This window comes from Triturus cristatus, chromosome 4_2 (assembly GCF_964204655.1).
Source record: "Triturus cristatus chromosome 4_2, aTriCri1.1, whole genome shotgun sequence".
Taxonomy (NCBI): Eukaryota; Metazoa; Chordata; class Amphibia; order Caudata; family Salamandridae; genus Triturus; species Triturus cristatus.
This window is the reverse complement of record NC_140586.1, coordinates 145,842,640-145,860,974: the sequence shown is the minus strand read 5'-3', so window position 1 is coordinate 145,860,974 and position 18,335 is coordinate 145,842,640. Positions and strand designations below refer to the sequence as shown.

The window sequence follows — 18,335 nt, the reverse complement described above, 5'->3', positions numbered from 1 at the left end:
GGTCTGACTGATGCATGTACAATGGGGGTGGGTCCCTTTTGACAGCTCCACCGCTGTGAGCCAGACATTGTTTTGGGATAGTTGCTGGCAGACCTGTGCACTTACGTGTCTTCAGCAATGTGAGTATGGTGTCCATCCTCTGACCATGTGGAGCAATGTCATAAATCATAACATAAAGTGTCCACAAACATGTGTGTGAGTAGGTATGCAACATGAAGTTCTGTTGTCACATGTGATGTAGGACACCACTCCTTGCCTGCTACCGATTTGGTCATTCCTACACACAGTCCTATTCAATACATGGACGTGTGCCTACGTTGGGGGGTTGTGAGATTGCTGTTAATGTGCAATGGGGACACAGCTAGTACTCACCTTCACAGTCATCCGATTGGCCATGTGTCTCAGGGATAAACATGCACATTGATGTCATTCACCAGGGTGTACCTTCTGTTGCAATCATTGTCCCTACATCCAGCCATACTTGCATACATGAGTGAACATAGTCATGACACATCTGTGTGATTTGAATGTTTTATTCACATTCTGCTGAATGACGGAGCTGGAGCAGTACATGGTCATCCAAGCCCACATAACATGGAAGCCTAGTGGTGGGTCAACCAGAGTCCTTTGGGGATCGAAAAGAGATTGGGAAGAGGGAGAGTGCAGTCCGCAGCAGGATTGCTGTGTAATTGTCAAGCAGTGAAGATGTGGCAGTCCATGTCGGGGTCTACTACCTCCTTCCTCACACAGTAATTACCATCCACATCTTGCTCCTCTGATACTTCTTCGGTGTCCGGTGTGTCCGGTGTGTGTGGAGGTGTAATGGCTGCACTACTGGGTGCCACTGACACATCAGGGCGCAAAGATGATGGGGCCGGAGATGTGTATGTCGAAGTTCCCGCTGCAGTTATCTGGGACTGGCTCAGTGGTAGCAATGGCAAGATGATGAACTGCAGGGCATGGAAGATCCCTGCTACATCTTGCTGGTGTTCAGCCTGCATCTGCTCCATGATCTCCATTGTCCTCCACATCTGTGCCAACTCTGTGCTGTCATTGCTGGTGCCTGTCTGACTGGACAGTTCCTGTATCCGAGTAATGGCCCCAGCGAGGTCAGCCAAGGATTGTCGGTGAGCATGGTGCGGACAGGGGGTGTCCATAAGGGACTGTACGTGGTCCCTGATGGGACTCAGACACCCACGTATGGCCTCGAGTTTGGCTTCCACGAGCTCAAAACCTACCCTGAGCTGATCCGCTAACTCCACCTGGCAACCCAACACACGACATTGAAATTCCATGTATTGTTCGTGGGGGTCCTGATAGAGACAGCCGTGGTTGTGTGTGTTTCCTGCTGCGTGGTCTGTGCAGGTGGTGGGGTCACATCGAGACAGCTGGCCTGCCCTGCTCCTAGGGATGGGCTGCAGAGGCTGTCCATTATCCGTTGGAGGGTGTCTTGACATATGTACAGGTAGTCCTCTACATCATCAATGATGGGGTTTGTGGTCTGCTCTGCAGTAAGTGTTGATTGTCGCTTTGCAATGTTAAGGGGAGATGCAGGATAACAGAGTGTCCCCTGTATGTGGACGCTTTGCAGATGTTTACATACAGACTGCATGACAATGCACATTGTGACTGTTTTGGTGGAGCTGGCTATTTGATGGCAGACAGTGGGATTTTCGACTACATGATGGATGTGTGGTAGTACCCGTACATTATCATCACACAATGTCAGTCAATGCCAGATGTGAGTGGCCAGTTACTATGCACAAGCGGAACCTGTTGTGTCCTCTAACCTGTGGTTATGTGTTGCACTTTAAACCACATTGCCATCATTGCTGATGTTCTGTGTTTGCTATGTTTGTGTTCTGCATTGTGGAGGAGTTGCCCCTGCAGCTCTGATTTTGTGTACCCTTATAACTTTGAGGCGGTGTGCCTTTGAATTGTGTGCTTTTCGGGGGCTGAAATGTTTGCGACGTGGGTCATATGTGCTCTTGGACAGATTTTGTGGCCTTGTGCATTGTTCGTCTGCTGCTTGTATTGGACGGCATGGGTTGTGGGTGCATGTGGACATATCAGAGTGTGACCTGCTCCTTTACGGATGTGATCCGCACTGGGCCACCTCCATGTCGAATCATGCACCATGTCATGTATATTGACTGCTGCCATGATATCGTCATGCAGTGTCACTTGCATAGTCAGTGTGGCTCACACAGCCACTGCTTTTCTGTATTCATCATATGTGCATGGGTGGGTTGTGTCGTTGGTGATTTGGAGGGGGCCCATATGTGCATATAGTAGATGGGGGCCTACTTGGTGTTCCTATGTGTACTGCAATGTGCCAAGGGTATCAGGGACATGTTCCACAATCATTGTGGGTGTGCAGTGTGGTACACATAATTGTGCATGTGTGCCATTGTGCCTATCTCCCCCCGTCCCCCAGTCCCTGGTGGTTACTCAACCTGTTGCTGTTGGGTCAGATAATTTCAAGCTGTGTCCAGGTCCCAACTCCTGCCACCGTCTCCACACTGATGACTGTGGCCACCATTCGCTCCAGCTCATCCAGCTCCTCCTGTGGCGCAGGAGGGCCACCTTCAGTCGCCCTTGCTGCCTTCCTGATGGCGGCGAGCTTCTCCTTGGTTTGGCTGTGCACTTCATGCCAGCGCCTCTTGACCTCCTCCATTGACCTCCTTGACACTCCGACTGCATTGACGTTGGTGACGATGGACTACCATATTTCCGTTTGGGTTGCCAGTGCCGCAGTGGAGGTGACGAACAGTTGTTGATGGGGTTCTATCACCTCTGTTGCGATGATCCGGTCTTCCTGAGCACTGAACCCAGTCTTCCTCTTCTCCTTGCCCTTTCCCAAACACGAGGTTCCTGGCTGGTCTTCCATGGGGTTGTGGGGTTCGGCTTGTCTGCTGCACTCGGTCCGGGTGCATCCATGGTGTTACGCAGTTTGAATAGGTTTTGGTGTTTTTTGTTTGTTGCTTTTATAGTGCATTTTCCTGCATGATGCATGGGACTTTCAGGCCTCTCGCTGGTTTCGCTGATTTTGGTATCGCCCTTTGTGGCATTGCAACTTTTTGGGAGTTCGTATTTCGCATTTTTTGTTTGTCGCGTTGGTTTTTATGCGGTCATTTGGCGCATTATCATGCTGCTATCGCATGGTGCCGCCGGGTTGGGATTTGGACGTTAAAACTGTGTTATTTTCACGCGATGGACTGTGATTTGCTAAGTAGTGTTAAGCTAAATTTGAGAATATACCCCGTTGTTTTTCTAAATTGACGAGGGCCCAGCATCTTTTCCAACAGTAACATTTTGCAAAACCAGGATAGAGCAAAACACGAATTGCCAAAGTCAAAAGGCTGGCGGCCAACCCCAGAATTATTGGCTTTGTTAATGTTTGTTCTCACTTGTAGAAACATAAGTGGTGCTCTCAGCAAGATCTATTTCCTTCTTTAATCTGTGGTTGAACTTGAAATTGAGCAGTGTCTCATTACTGCATTGTGAGTGGTTTTTATTCCTTGAAATCTTACTGAAAATAGGAAATAATCAAGTACTTTCCCAATGGAAATGACTAGGTTTTGGTTTGCAGCTTTGTCTAGCCTGTAGTAGTTTGAGTAGAATTTGTTTTCAAATTCAATTATTGTAGTTTCTTTTGCCAGTGTGGTTTGGTTTAGGGGTGGGCGGAGTTCATAGAGCTGCACTACACAGAATTCCATGGAGTTGTATAAAAATTCTGTGGAATTCCGCAGAGTTCCGTTCCACCCTACCTTCAACGAACTAAGGATTTACATGCATAAAGTAATTGTGTGGAACATCAGCAAGACTTTAAATGCCTTTAGGCATACGTTTAACAATAAAGTTATTTGTTAGTGTACATGCATAAGTCACAGACAAGGGAAGTATATACACACTGCTCTCTGCTTAATTTAGATTTCCATTTCTGCATGCTGAGAAAATGTGCGTTATTCTACATATCCTTCGCCATCTACTTGTTTCCATTATGAAAAACACTTTCATCTGCATTGTTTTCACACCAATGCATTTTGTTGCAGCAGTAGGTTTGCTAAAATATGTTTTTGAAGCATCAAAAATGCAACATTTGGAAGTGGAGGATTGGAAGGTTCAAGGCACTCTCTTAGTTTCACCAACACTGTTCATTTCAGCCCTACAAATTCTATCCACGAGACATATAATCAAGGCCAGGCGATAATTATCGCTCAGCGCTCTTAGCGCGAGGATAATTATAGCTGGCCAACTCTGAATTTTATCGCGGAGATAGCGTGCTATCAGCAACGCTTATTTCCAAAGCGATAAAATTCAGAGCGCAAGCTGCCAACTGTGCGATTATCGCTGGAAATACAGCGATAATCGCATAGGGTTTGGCGATAGCTTGCTGATAGGGCAAGGCATACTTAGCCATGATATCCACCTTCCATAGGATATCATGGCTAAGTCAGTTTCAAAGCAGGCGTAAGGAAAGTAGCGATAACAGAGGTTATCGCTACTTTCCTTGCCGCTATGCTTCTTAGCGTGAGGCTTGATAATAGGAGAAATGTCGCTTAGCGACATTTCTCTCCCGTTATCCTGGGGAGGAACACCCACTTTGCATCTCATTAAAGTATTGATTCACGCGTTAGCTTGTCCTTGCTAATAGGGCGTTCAAATTGTCGCTGCTTTTCGCCCGAAAACGGATGCAAAAGCGGCAATAATTTTTTTATCGCCTCGTGGATGATATGCCCCCAAGTGATTAAAACTCAGAACAAAAACTGCCTGCTTTTGCCCAGCTTAGGTTCCCAACAACAAAATAATTGCCTCGCTTGCAGTGCCAGGGGGCTGTGGGCCGGAACTGGTGTGCTTAGACTTCTTCATCATGTTCTGGGGGACTGGCACATCCCTGGTGAGGTGACCGGAGCCTGACGTCACTACTTTGCTAATGGGCACAATACCACACTTAAAAAGATGTTCCTGCTTCTGTCAGTGCCCGTTCTCTCAAGGCACTACCCTTGCCTTCCTTGTACAGTCCCTCAATGCGCTGCCCATCCCGTTCGTCCCCACAGCGCTGCCCTTGTGCCCACTGCGTCCTCCTCTCTGCAGGGCTGTCAGCTGACTCCGGTGTAGTCAAATGACTCCAGTCCTCTGCTGAGGAGAGGGGCCGGAGACTGTCACTGCCCAATGCAAGGGAAGAAGAGGGATACTGACCAGCAGACATACCTTGAAAGTTTGCTGCGAGGTGATAAAGGCAAACCAGGGATACAAGTTGGAGCTTGTAGAACCTTTACTGGTTTTAAAGAGAGCACTGGCGCGTGTTTGACTTCTTCGATTTCATACGTATCTGTGTTCAGAGTGTAACTGCACTGCCAGCCCCAGCTAAAATTCAATCCAAAAACTAAAAAATGTGCCACATCCTTAAATATCCGGGGGCAGATCTATGTCGGAGATGCGCCACTTTTACGCCGCCGTTGCGTCACTTTTGTGACGCAGCGGCGGTGTAAACCCTGCGCCACGTTGCGCCATATTTACATCGTGACGCATCTATGGAGATGCGTCACGATGTAAAGCCCTGCGCCACGTAAAACCTGCGTCAGGTTTCACGTGGGCGTGTCGACATAGGGGGGGGCGTTCCGTCGCAGGAACGCCCCTGAAAAGTGACTCAGTCAAATCTATAAGATTTGACTGAGTCACTTTCCCAACGCTGATGCGCCAAAACTCTGCGCCTGCTTGAAGCAGGCGTAAGGCTTGACGCACCATGTTAGGGATAGGGTTGGTTGGAACAGTGCTGGAGTTGCGTCGCGCTTGCGACGCAACTGAAGCACTGCGCCAACCTTACGCCATTGGATGCGTCACGCATCTGTTTATTCCTGCGCCATGATGCGCCGCATTATAAATGCGGCGCATCATGTGTGGCGCAAGGGTAAACTTGCGTGACGCATCATTCCTGGCGCATCCTTGCTGATTTGCAGGGATGCGCCAGGCAACATAAATCTGCCCCCCGGTCTCCGGCTCCCTTCTAGGGGTGTGCAGCAGGGAAAAACTCTGCCATGCGGTAGAAATCAGAGTTTTATGTCGCACTCCGCGCTCCCAGTGGAGTTTGCAAAACTCCGCTGGCTGAGCGTTGTTCACAGCCCACCTCTAGTTTTCTTTTAAACTTTGCTACCTAGTTTTGATAACTACCAGTAGTTTGTCTCGTACACTTGGTTGTGCTGTAACAAAATAGGAAAACAATTACCTGTTTTTTCACGTTTTCAGTTTCAACCTTGAGCTTCTGGGTTGTTCTGTTTAGTTCAGAAATTTCATTCTTGGTGTTTTTCAGGACATCAACATGCTGGTCAGCCGAGGACTGTAGCTCTTCATACTGTCAATAAGAAACAGGGAAATGTCATTGCATGGAGGAGCTTTGAATCACTTGTCACCTGTCAGCAAAGTACACTGCTGGGTAGTTGCTCTTGCACATTCAAGTGTTAGGCAAGTATCAATCTGTGCATAGATGATTTGAGTCTTTTCAAAAGTCTTACACATAGGTGGCCTATATCCCACCTTTTTCGCAGAATTTATCAGCACACAAAATGGGATTAATTGCGGTTTGAGCATATTACATGCTTTGTTCAACATCTATGCTGATTCCCTGGTGGCCTGTATTCAAGCTTGTAAATTACTCATCCAAATGTTTGCTGAGGACACACATCTGATCCTGAGGATTGAGGATTACCAGGAATCTATTGCAGAAAGATATGGCAATTGCATGAAAGACATTGGTGATTTAATGGGCTCAAACTTTTTAAAGTGGATCGCATTAAAAATAAACGTCATGCTAATTGGAGGATCTTCAAACTCATGATCTCATAATCTGCAACCTGCAGAGATGAAAGCTGGTCAATTCTAGGAATGCACTGGTGAAATTTAGGCTTTAAATTTAATGAAATCATTTAAATGTTGGAAGCGCCATTGAAGAACAATAGAGTAGCTCAGGTCAAATAATGGATAGTATAGGAATTTTCCTCCTACATTTCAGTGTTTGTCTTTTTTCTCCTCCCAGTTTAACTTAAAAGATTATATCCTAAGTAGTGGAATTTTCTAATAGCCTTAAAGTCCTTCTCCCATGGGCAATACTGGTTACACGTCCTTCCTCAGTATAAGCCCTCGCCTGCAGCTGACGCCTATATCTTGGATTTAAGACCTTTAACAATTGGTATAGCCAGAGGCAGCAGGATATAAGACAGTATTTATATTTTATTGTGTGATTTTTTTCTTTTTTTCCCAGTTATGACTTTAAAAGGGTCTTTTTTCATGGGGCGCAGAAAGGATTGTTTTTTGGTATTAATCAGCCTTATCTGTCCTTGCTTGGATTACCGTAATACCCTGTATTTGGGATTGACCAAGAATGCTTTATATGAGACAGCAGTTTTTGAATAAGTGGTCACAAGACAGCTCTTAAAATCCCATACATTTTGTGCAGTGATACTACTCCTTTGACAACCTCACTGCCGTCCTGTAAAATCAAATAACATTTTTAAAATTATGTGCTTTGCATATTATGCAGTGCATGGTACATTCCCTTGCTTTTCCCCCTTACAGTCTTTTCCTCTGACCTCCTGTTATTCCAGATCCTTTGGATCAGTAGAGCTAGGAAGGTAGGGAGTCCCTTCACACATCTAGTCTTCAGGATGGGGAATGACACCCCGGGGCAACTGGAGATTCACTCTCAAATTTCTTTTATTTCTTAAAGAGTTTAAGGTCTGACAATGTTTCCCTAAATACTTTAATGAGCTCCCTTTGTTAGATCGCTAGTGCCTTTATTAATGGGATGGAATGGGTTGTGGTATTTAATATACTTGGAAAATATCATTACTCAGATTCCCGCCATATAGTTGTAATTAGGGCCGATTTCTCTGTCAATTTTAGCATCTAGAAACCCTTTGAACCTTCAATTTTGCTTTATTAAAGCATTTAATATAACATAATATCTACTACCTTAACATAATGTTTTTATCCACTTCAAGGTAAGAATACTTGGGGACTCGCATCAAGCCAATAGGTCTCGCCTATGTGAGATCTATTGGCTTTGTGAATAGTTTTTTAGCCATGTTGTGCAGAAAAGATGAAAGTGTAAAAACAAAAAAGTGCTATTGTGCAGTCGATGCTGGCCACATCATAGCACTTTTTGTTTTTACTTTCAACAATGCTGCACAGCAGCGATACAGTCTTACAACATGGCTTAATAATAAGGTACTCCTCACCAAATTAGCACGTGCTTCCACAGAATGACCCCCATTTAATCTCTGTGATGCTGTACAAACACAAGCCCACCTCATATGCTGCTAGGGTTGAAACCTGGCCAATTTTATGCTGGGATGACTGGTATTGTAATATCCCTGCCAAAACGAAAACTAGAAAAAACAACGAAAGCTGGTATTTTTATCCTCTTATAAGCAAATCTTTAAACAGTAAATGTTTGGAGAAAAAACATTAAAATGTGTTCTTCAGATGTCCCAATGGCCTCGGACTGATAATTAAAGTTAGCAAGTCTATGTTAAAAGTTAATTCAGATGATGTCATATACAGTTCTACTTAAGAATAAAGTTTGGGCCTTTGCACAATCTTAAAACATAAACAGCAGGTGTTTTCAACACGGAAAGGTGGCAGCCTTATATGCTGCAAACCACTTATGGATGTCATCCCTCACCACACAGCTAGGCACCAAGTCTTTGCGGATATGGACTCTTTAACCTCTCCTAGGCACTTCACTCTCGCTGCCAACATCTTCACTGGACTCAAGTACCCTTTGGGACCTCAAGTCCATCCACCACTAGCTCCTCTCCTGGCCCAGTAGGGTCTTTTCCTCCTCCTTTCTTTGCATATGCCCTTCATATCTGCCATGCTAAGGCTCTCCCTGCTATTTAGATCAACGTCCATTCTTTAAAAAATCACAGGTGCAAAAAGTTCAGAGAAGGAGTGAATTTAGGAAAAATCAAATTAATCATTAAAAAATCAGAAGTCAATTTAAAAATAAAAAGTCAATTTTGATGTCAAATTACAAAAGGGATTTTTAATTTCAACCTAAATCACTGAGTAGTACCGAAAAACACAAGTTCTGGGTATAAGAATGAAATACATTGGATCATTAATTGGAAAGGGTAACTACCCATCTCAAAGAATAATCACAACCCTTGTCAGGGTGCACCCTTTAAGCTACCAAATTAACCTTAGATCAGACCCCTGATAACTATGGCACAGAGTAGACAGGCTTAATTAAGAGCAGTGTTTAATGTATTTATGCAGTACCAAAGCATTAATAAAGTTGTGATGCAAAACAAAACAAAATTCAAGCCAAATTAGCATATAGAGTAAAGTTTGTTAAACAAAATGACAAAAATCCAGTGAGGATAACTAGGGATATGATATTTTTACATTTTAAGTAGGGGTAGGCAGTAAATTCTGCCCTGCCAGCAGAGTTCGTAGACTTTTGCCACTCCGCGCTCTGCTTGGACCGTGGAGTTCCGCAAATACTTCGCCAACCTCCATGTGGCGGAGTTCACTGCCCACCCCTAATACTATTTCATTAGGATGAAGAGAGACGCTTCGGTGCAAGTATTTATCATGTCAAAATTAAAAACGAATCTTGTCTCGTTGTTAAGTAAGTTGTCAGAACGATAATACCAGATCAACCTCATAAAAGAGCAGATGAGTATGAAGATGTCAGATTAGCAGATCTAGGGCACTATTGTTTGCCCTGTCTATATTATGTGTCAGACCATCTCCGCAGCTGCCCCAGATTGTGCACAAAATATTTATTTCTTCAAAACGTGCCCGATTTTTCTTAAGACTGGACAGATCAACTGTAGCAGTTGTATAAGGAGCACTCTTCCCATTCCGCTTATTCCCATGGCACATCAGACACAGGAGAATTGGCCTTTACTGTCAATAACACAGTACACTGTTATCCATACAGCTTTAATCAACCTCATACTTGCTAACAAGCATGAAGAAGAGTGACAACTTGTTAGATGTGACACAGCTATAGGCGGAAGTGGTTACAGCAATAAAGAGTGTGAGAAGCTTGAAAAGACAGTTTACCCCCCTCCACTCCCAGCCTGCATGCTCTGTCACACCCTCTTTTACCCCTTAGACACCAAAGCCCCCTTCACACAATCTATGTGGGTATTTGAATTGCCACTAAAAACCTGCAACATTTCTGAAGTGTTTGAAATATGAAAAATGGAGAGCTAATGCTTTGGCTACCAGCCAATTGCTATATTTTGTAACAGGCCTGACATCCCTTGGGTGTTCATCTTTCTGAAAATGTGCTGAGGGTTTGACTTTCATTTTTTTGTAACTCGCACTATCACTAACACAGCTCAGGGAGTAAAGAAGTTATGAAGATTCTTGTTGCTTGTTCCCCAACATTCGATCCGATAGAGCAACCCGCTCCTGTCCATTGCTGAGCCCAATGTGTATGCGAGGATACTTGTTTTGACCCTGCCGCCTCTGATTGAGACCGGGTCCCACAACTGAGGTGGGCAGGAGCAGGGAGAAGCAATTGTATTTTTTACTCAAAGAGCTAAGCTGTCAAAGCACAACTCACAAGTGTTATTTTGGAGGAAGCAGCAGTGTCCCCACAAACGCGCCGAAGAGGAGCACACGCAGTTCTGGGCAAAAGATCGTGGCAACAGCCGGTCTCGCTGTGCATTGCAGCCTGAGTAGCAGCTGCCGAGTATTTGTTGGGGCCTCCTGGAGGAACGTAGCTATTGGCCCAGCCAGGGATTGGTGCTTGGATGTGCTGTGAGCAACTGCCCTGATGTGCATCTTGAGGAGCATGGGCCTGGCAAAAATGTGTGCATAAGCCGCTGGCCATAAATGCATTTTTATTGACATAGCCTAGCCCCATCATAAATGCAGAAGTGATATTCATTGGCCTGATGCAAGTGCTATATTGTCTGCATGCGTGAGAAAGTGACTTAAAGAGTGGGCAAAAATCCACGTATTCTTGCAGAGTTTTTATGTAATTCTGCAGAATTCCGCACAGTAAAACTCCATGAGTTCTGCCCACCCCTAGTTTTAATTAGGAATAACACTAAGAAATGCAAACTGACAAAAACAGTCAATGTTTGCAGTAATCAAGGACTGAGGTGCAATTTGACAATTACCACAATGGAGCGACATTTATGCCTGGCATTAGCTAATGGTTGGTCTCCTGAGCACTTCCTAACCATTGGAGTATAAGCTCCAAGTGCCAACCCTTCCCACTTTGGGCATTTTCAAGTTGACAAAAGTCTTCGTCCACACTCAACTTTGGCTCTGAGGGCTGAGAGTGTGTGTTGGGAGTGCACTCTGGTAATCCAAGAGTTCTCCCATATCTAACACTAAAATCCAGTTTTCCAGTTTGACTCTGTTAGTGTACTCCCAATAATCCCAGAGACAGAATACGCACCCATTCACACCTATTCAAAAACAATATATATAAACTGTAATAGTTAGGCTATAAATGGCAGTCCTGCAGTCATGTTGGAACAGTCGCTGGAGGGGATGATACAATGGTCACTGCGGTCCACTTTTGACATTTAACTTTTGCGCCTTGGGTACCGATTTCAACATGTACGTGGGACTTTTAGATAAGTTAAATATGCCAATTAGGTGTATGTCAATTTCACCATGTTGAGAAGAGGAGTACAGGCACTTTATTATTGGTTAGCTGGGGTAAAGTACACAGAGTTATACAGCCAGCAAAAATATAGGGTACAGAAAGAGGTGAAAACAATTAAGGTGACGTTGCAAAAGGGGCACATTTCCCACAGTGATATAAAAATGCTCTTATGACTGGTTTAGGTATGATATTTAATTGGTCAAATACCATTTTTGGTTACTTTAATTTACTCAGATTAACTTTGGTTGATGTTTAACAACTTTTTACAATGAGTGATTATAGCAAAGAGACAAATTCATATCTAAGAACCATGGTTAATGCAATAATCTAAGGCTGCCAAGTTTTGAGTCACATTTCCATGTTGCAGTGTCCTAATGTGTGACATTTCCCGGTCTCATGTGTGACACTTTGAATGACACTTAGAGACAAACGTCACCCACCAGCAGCAGAAATGTTCCCCTGGAGGTAAGTTAATGCCCCACAGCAGAGGATGTGCCATAAGAGCATCAGTAGATAGATTCCAAAAGCACCAAATGACTTCACTGTGGCCTCTCGAATCATCAGGAATCCCCAGCTAGTAATCTACCCCTGAATACCACCGGACAGCATTGCCCGCCTGATAAAACTAAGGGAACATCCCCTTTCTCAATGGCCCTCTAGAGCTTGAATTACTCCGGTGGCATTGATGACCTCTTTTTGCATAAATGGTTGATCCTTTGTTGGAAACCTACAAACTGGGATAACCAATGCTGGACATTGAATTGCGCTGGTGTCATTGACAACCTCCTCATACACAAAAGGTTGCTCCTGTTTTGAAAAACTAAAACTAGATAACCAATGCTGTGGCATATTCCTCCTTTGGTGATCAAATGTGAACAGTTCATTTGATCAATTCACATTCACCCATTGCATTTTCATACTGGTGGTCGCACAAATGGTATATTATCACATTAGACAACTTGAGTTTTATGATTAAAAAAGGAAGGCTTTAGTGACGGTGCTTATTCAAGACTGGTGTGTAGATTGCTAGTTCAACTTTGCAGTTCATAAACTGGCACCTGCTAAACTTAAGACTTCTACGAGAAGTAAACCTTCTGTGCCCTGGTTTGGGGACACACTTCAAACTGCTAAACAGGGATGCCACAGACAGGAACACATCTACAAAAGAACGTTTGTTCCAATAGAAAAACACATTATAAAGCCTTGATCATGCAATATAAAAAACTTATTCTTACGGAAAAATCGGCTTATTATAATAAATCAATTGAATCGGCTCGCTGTTCCAACAAAGCCTTGTTTCAAACAGTGACCAAAGTCTCCTCTCCTGCCACTAGATATTCAGCAGATTTTAGTCAGGCTTTTTGCGCTTCACTGACTCAGTCATTCCAGAATAAAGTTGAATCTATCTTTGATAAGTTTTCTTTGATCCCAGGTAAAAATTCAGCTAGTAAGGAGATTTGTCCCAGGAACAAAGATAGGATCTTGTTTACTTAATTTGAACATCTCCCAGAAACAAGTTAAACTAGCCATCTCCCTCTGACCCGTGCCCCTCCATCATTGTACAGCTAGTACCTGACCTAGTAGTCACCTAGTTAGCGGTGATCTTTAATGCCACGTTTCGGGTAGGTTGTTTTCCTAGTCAGTGGAAATCCATGTCAATTCTCCCATTGCTGAAGAAACCCAACTTGAATCCTTTCGATCCAAACAATTATCAACCTATATCGAGGCTGCCTTTTCCAGCTTAACTTGTCATGAAAGTTTTTAAACTCGCAGCTTGCAGCCTTTTTGGAAAATCATAATTTTCTAGATGACACTCAACCAATGTAGGCTTCGCAAAGGCCACAGTACTGAGTGGCCACAGAGGTAAATAAGGCATCCGTGGATAGGGGCCGAAATGTTGCCCTTTTCCCACTTGACTTATCTGCAGCAATCATGACCTTTTGATTGCCCGGTTGCAACAATTAGGGATTGAGGGGGGGGGGCGGGTCCCACTCTTACTATAGTGCTCCTTCCTCACTGGCCATATTCCATCTGTTTCCCTGAATGATTTTACATCTGAACCCTTTTCTGTAACTTGCGGGGTCCCACAGGGCTTGTCTTTATGCTCAAATCCTTTTAACCTGTATGGCACATCTTTGGCTTCTCTAGTGAAATATTCTGGGTTGTCATTAGGGTCATAAGCTGGTGACACCCAGATTGTGGTTTCTCTTTCTAGTAACGGCCATGATATGAGCAACATATTTTGGAATTGCATGAGTGCTGTAGGCCAATGGATCGACAACCACTGTCTTAAATTAAATTCATCAAATACTTAAGTCATCTTATTTGGCTACAACACTTCATTGTGGTCCCTTTCCTGGGGCCAGAGGAACTCGACTCTCTTCCTAAGCGGGTAAAAAAGGTGAGAAATCTTTATGATTTAACTGAAAACAGACTCATATACAAGGAACAAGTCAACAAAGCGATCTCTACCTCTTTTTACACATTGTGTGTCAGTATGAAAATCAAGCAGTTCCTACCTTTTGATCTACAGAAAGCTCCCCTTATAGCCCTTGTGCTAGCTGGAGCTGATTATTGTGTTGGATTATATCCAAACCTTCCCAACATCTCGCTGCATAAATGATCGATTCTTCAAAAATCGGCTGCTCAGATGCTGTTGAAGGTCCACAGATTTTATGATTCAACAGTTTACACTGGTTGCCTGTGAGGCAAGGCCCTGCCCATTGTATATAAGGCTCTTCACAGCGCAGGTCCAACGCATCTGAGGGAAATCCTCAGGTGGTATGCGCCAAGAAGAACTCTTCATTACAGCTCAACTAATAATTTGGCCTTTCCCTCCTACAAGCTTTACTCCTGGGTAGGCAGGAGTTTTATTATTTGCACTGCCCGCAACTGGTACTCACTCCCTTGAGGACTGAAAACAGCTTTATCCTTGCTCTTGTTCTGAAAATCTTTAAAAACCTGGCTCTTTAGCCAATAGATTTCCAGTCTACTCTGAAAGGTTTAATTTCCTGCCTTGTCAGCCAATGCCTTGTCAGCCAGTCCGCTCCGTAATCCTGTCATGTAGCGCCGAGACGCCTCTGGGTATTTGCTTGAGCCTTACAAATATATAAATCAAATCAAACTTTGACATTAAAACCAATGGCAAAGTCACCACTCCCTTCACCTTATATGTAAGTTTCCCCTAGGGAAGGTCGATGGAGCCATATGGCAGGGAGCTATACATTCTTAAGTAGGAGATATATCTTTTTTATATCTCTTATCAGCAACACTTCGAAATTGTTGTTTTGTTGGGGCAAAGTTAGTAGCATCATTGGCCAACGCAGGGTTACTGGCTGTCATCCCCGCCTGGCTAACTTCTGAATGGGACTACCTAACTGGATACAGTCAGATATCAAATTAATCATGGCATTACATATAACTTGATGCCCAAGACAACATTTATGTCACATTTAAAGTTATTCAACTTTTAGAAAGATGCCGCTCTATGCCCCAGCTAGTCCAGTGGCCTCACAAAGGCCCTGCACACTGACAGCTTTCTGGCCACCTGGGGAGACGTGTGAATGAATCCTTGGCTCATGAACAAAGGCAGTTGACCCAGAGTGAGGTGTGACCTCCTCTCCCATGAAAGCTGCTTGGGGTGTTAGCGAAAAGATTAGCTTCAATGGGGAATCCACCTTTCAAGGGCTGCCTGTGAAAACGCACCTTTTGTTCCTGTAGACAAGTTGGAGCAGGGCCAGAGAGGGAAAACCCATTCTCAAAACGGTTTTCCCATTTGTGTGTAGCCCTTAGGTAGCCACATCTCTAGGGTGGGCTACCAAGCTCCTCACAGTCGAGGGAAGGTTCAGACGTCTTGAGAGTTGCAGGAATATTGCACTCTGGGATTGCCAAATGTCACACATCACCGGACGTTTGTCACCAAAGAGAAGGGGACCTACTAGCCCATTGACTAGTGACCACGGTGTCCCCTCACAGCACTACCCTGGGATATAATGCCCTGCCCCTGGCACTCTGAACCTCAGTGCAAGTTTTTTTTTCTTTGCAGGACTCCAGCCAGGTTGGGCGGGGCTTGGCACGCCGCCATCAGAGGGAGCTGGAGTAGTCTGCACTACCTCCCTGAATGTGCATGACGACTTGGCCTGCCCTCTGGGGCCAGCCAAACAGTAATGCACACTTGACATGTTCTCCACTGGGCTGTGTTGCACAGCCCAGTGGAGAACATACACAGCCTCCCAGGTACTGGTTGAGCAGTCAAACAGGCCGCTCAGACCTATCATGATGCTGCTCTTGCAGCGCTGTGATTGGATGGGAGAGTACGGGAGCCCGGGTGCTTCTAATGGCAGAGAGTGAGGATGGAGGAGAGACGTGTGGAGGCAAAGAAGGTAATGGTCTTTTTCCCATGCCTCCCCCACCTTCCCCCTAGCTCAACCACCCACATATAGAGGCATCCACCACTGCTAGGCACTGTTTTTCCAAGAGCCAAAGAAGTCCACAAGCAGTTTTTCCTAAAGAATCAAAACGTTTTTACAAAGGCTTAGAGATGGATAACATGGCAATTGACTTGGCTACCCTGCCCACACTTAAAGTCAATGAATTGTGAGGGATGTGGAGGATGAGGAACATTGAACTTGGCATGACTGCCAAAAAGGGGAAATTGGAAAAAGCCCTTAGAGAATAGGAAGAGGCAAGGAGAGCCCAGGCCCAATTGGTGGGAGAAGATACTTCTGATAGTGGTGATGAAAAGGACATTGGCATAAATCCTTTTGATATCGAGCAGGACAACGAGAGTGTGGTCCCCAGGATCAGACAAAGAAATGGCTCACTATCTGGTAGTGAAAGGATCTTCACTTCCACAGGGAGATCCAAGGAACTGGATCACCAGATTTCCCTCCAGGAGATTGAGAAGAAGACTTTGGCAGTCCAAGTGAGAAAACGGGCCCTAGCCCAGCAGATGGTAAAGCTGGGGTTAACTCCCAAGATAATGGTAGCAGAAACAGAGAACCAGAGTTGCACACAGGTGGTGTCCACTATCCCAGTTTGCCCAGGGGATTAGTTCCCATGTTTGTAGAAGGGGATGACATGGACGAGTTGTGGACATCCTATGAGAGGCTCTCAGGATGAGAAGGGTGCGTGCCCAACATTAGGGGGCCCTATTGTGGGAGTTACTACCACCAGTAGAGCGAGACAGATTGCTGACACTAGAAGAGGAGGTGGCAGAATCTTACACCCACATGAGAAAGGCACTGATCTAGCTATTTGGTCTCATACTAAAGCTGAGGAGCACACCAAAAAGGGACAGCACAGACAAGGGTGGGCTTTGTGGATTCATCTGTAAAGTCACTGGATGGTTGGCTAAAGGGTAGCAAGGTTGATACCTATGAGGGCTCTATAACTGAGTAATCAAAGAACATATCATTACAAATTGTACCTCAGAAAAGTTACAACAGCATCTGGTATATTCAAAGCTTTCTATTCCTAGAGAGTTGGAAAAGAGGGCTGATAAGAGGGTTGGAAAAATAATTCCCAAGAAAACCCAGAGAGGTGATCCCAAGAAGAAGGGGTGACAGCCCACAAAAGGGAAATTAGGGAGGTGGTAAACCCACCAAAGAGCTTCCCTAGGAACCCCAGAACCCTAAGAGAGAGGAGTTCAAATCCCGTCCCATTTGTAGCAAGCAGAGTAGTGGGAGACCCAGGGCTTAGGAAATTCTTTGACAGTAGGCTTTGCTTTGACTATCAGCAAACAAGGCACTGCAGAGAGGACTAAGCCTGTCCCAAGAGAAAATTAACCTCTAGTTTAGCTCGTGTTGCCTTCGAGGAGGAGTCCTCTGATGAGGATATCATATATGCTTTTAACTGGGAGAGGATCCGGATGGTTAGTTGGTGATTCCAGAGGATGGCAGTAAACACTTTCACCACCTCAAGGTGAATGGGATCTCAATCACTGCCTTGAGAGACAAAGGTGCCCGTCACATTATAGTGGTGGACATTTTAGTGTGTCCAGACCAATGTTTGCATGGACAAGTAAGGAGAGTAAGGGCTATCCCGGGGGAGGTCACTAACAGAAATGGGGCCTTAATAACTCTAGAGATAGGTGGTTCCCTTGGATGTAATAGTGTGGTAGTCAGTCCAGCCCTCCCCTAGATTGACTCCTTGGCAATGACCTCCCAGAGGTTGGTCTGAGCCTAGAGAGTGCAGCTACCTAGAGCACTGTCTCACCCAAGTATTCTGGAGGTCCCATTCCTAGGCTTAGGAAATGTAGGCCCTAGAAGAAAGGCAAGAGGAAGAAAGGTAGGAAAGAAAGGCAACTCTTAGAAGCAGACCCAGTGAGTCAGGCAACAAAGAAAGGTAGGAAAAAAGGCAACTCTTAGAAGGAGACCCAGTGAGCCAAGGGAATTCTAACCCAGTAAGGCAAACACCCAAAGTTGGTACTGGTAAGGCCTTACCTGTTCCTCAAGAAGTCCTCAGGAGTCAAGCAACTGTTCAGCAATAGGGTCTCACACCTGATCTGACAGAAGGAAGAATGGAAGACAGATGTCTGCCATTTAAGGTGGAAATCCCTTCCCACTCTGAAAAAGAAAAGGGGCTTCAAGAACCCTAAGTAACCACTAAGGTAGCACATCCACCTGTACACAAAGAGCTATAGGTGTGGTTCTAGGCACTGAAAACTGTCAGTAGCCTCTGTTTGGTGGTTACC

The 18,335-nt window shown here is 44.8% G+C and overlaps 1 protein-coding gene across 1 annotated transcript in view; it reads right to left on the bottom strand.

The window, feature by feature from the left end:
• LOC146833196 (keratin, type II cytoskeletal cochleal-like) overlaps positions 1–18,335 on the bottom strand; it is a 215,390-nt gene that overhangs the window by 97,394 nt on the left and 99,661 nt on the right. Inside the window, exon 6 of the mRNA XM_085600854.1 lies at positions 6,230–6,355. Coding sequence (XP_085456980.1) covers positions 6,230–6,355 — 126 coding nt within the window. The remainder of the gene's footprint in view (positions 1–6,229; positions 6,356–18,335) is intronic.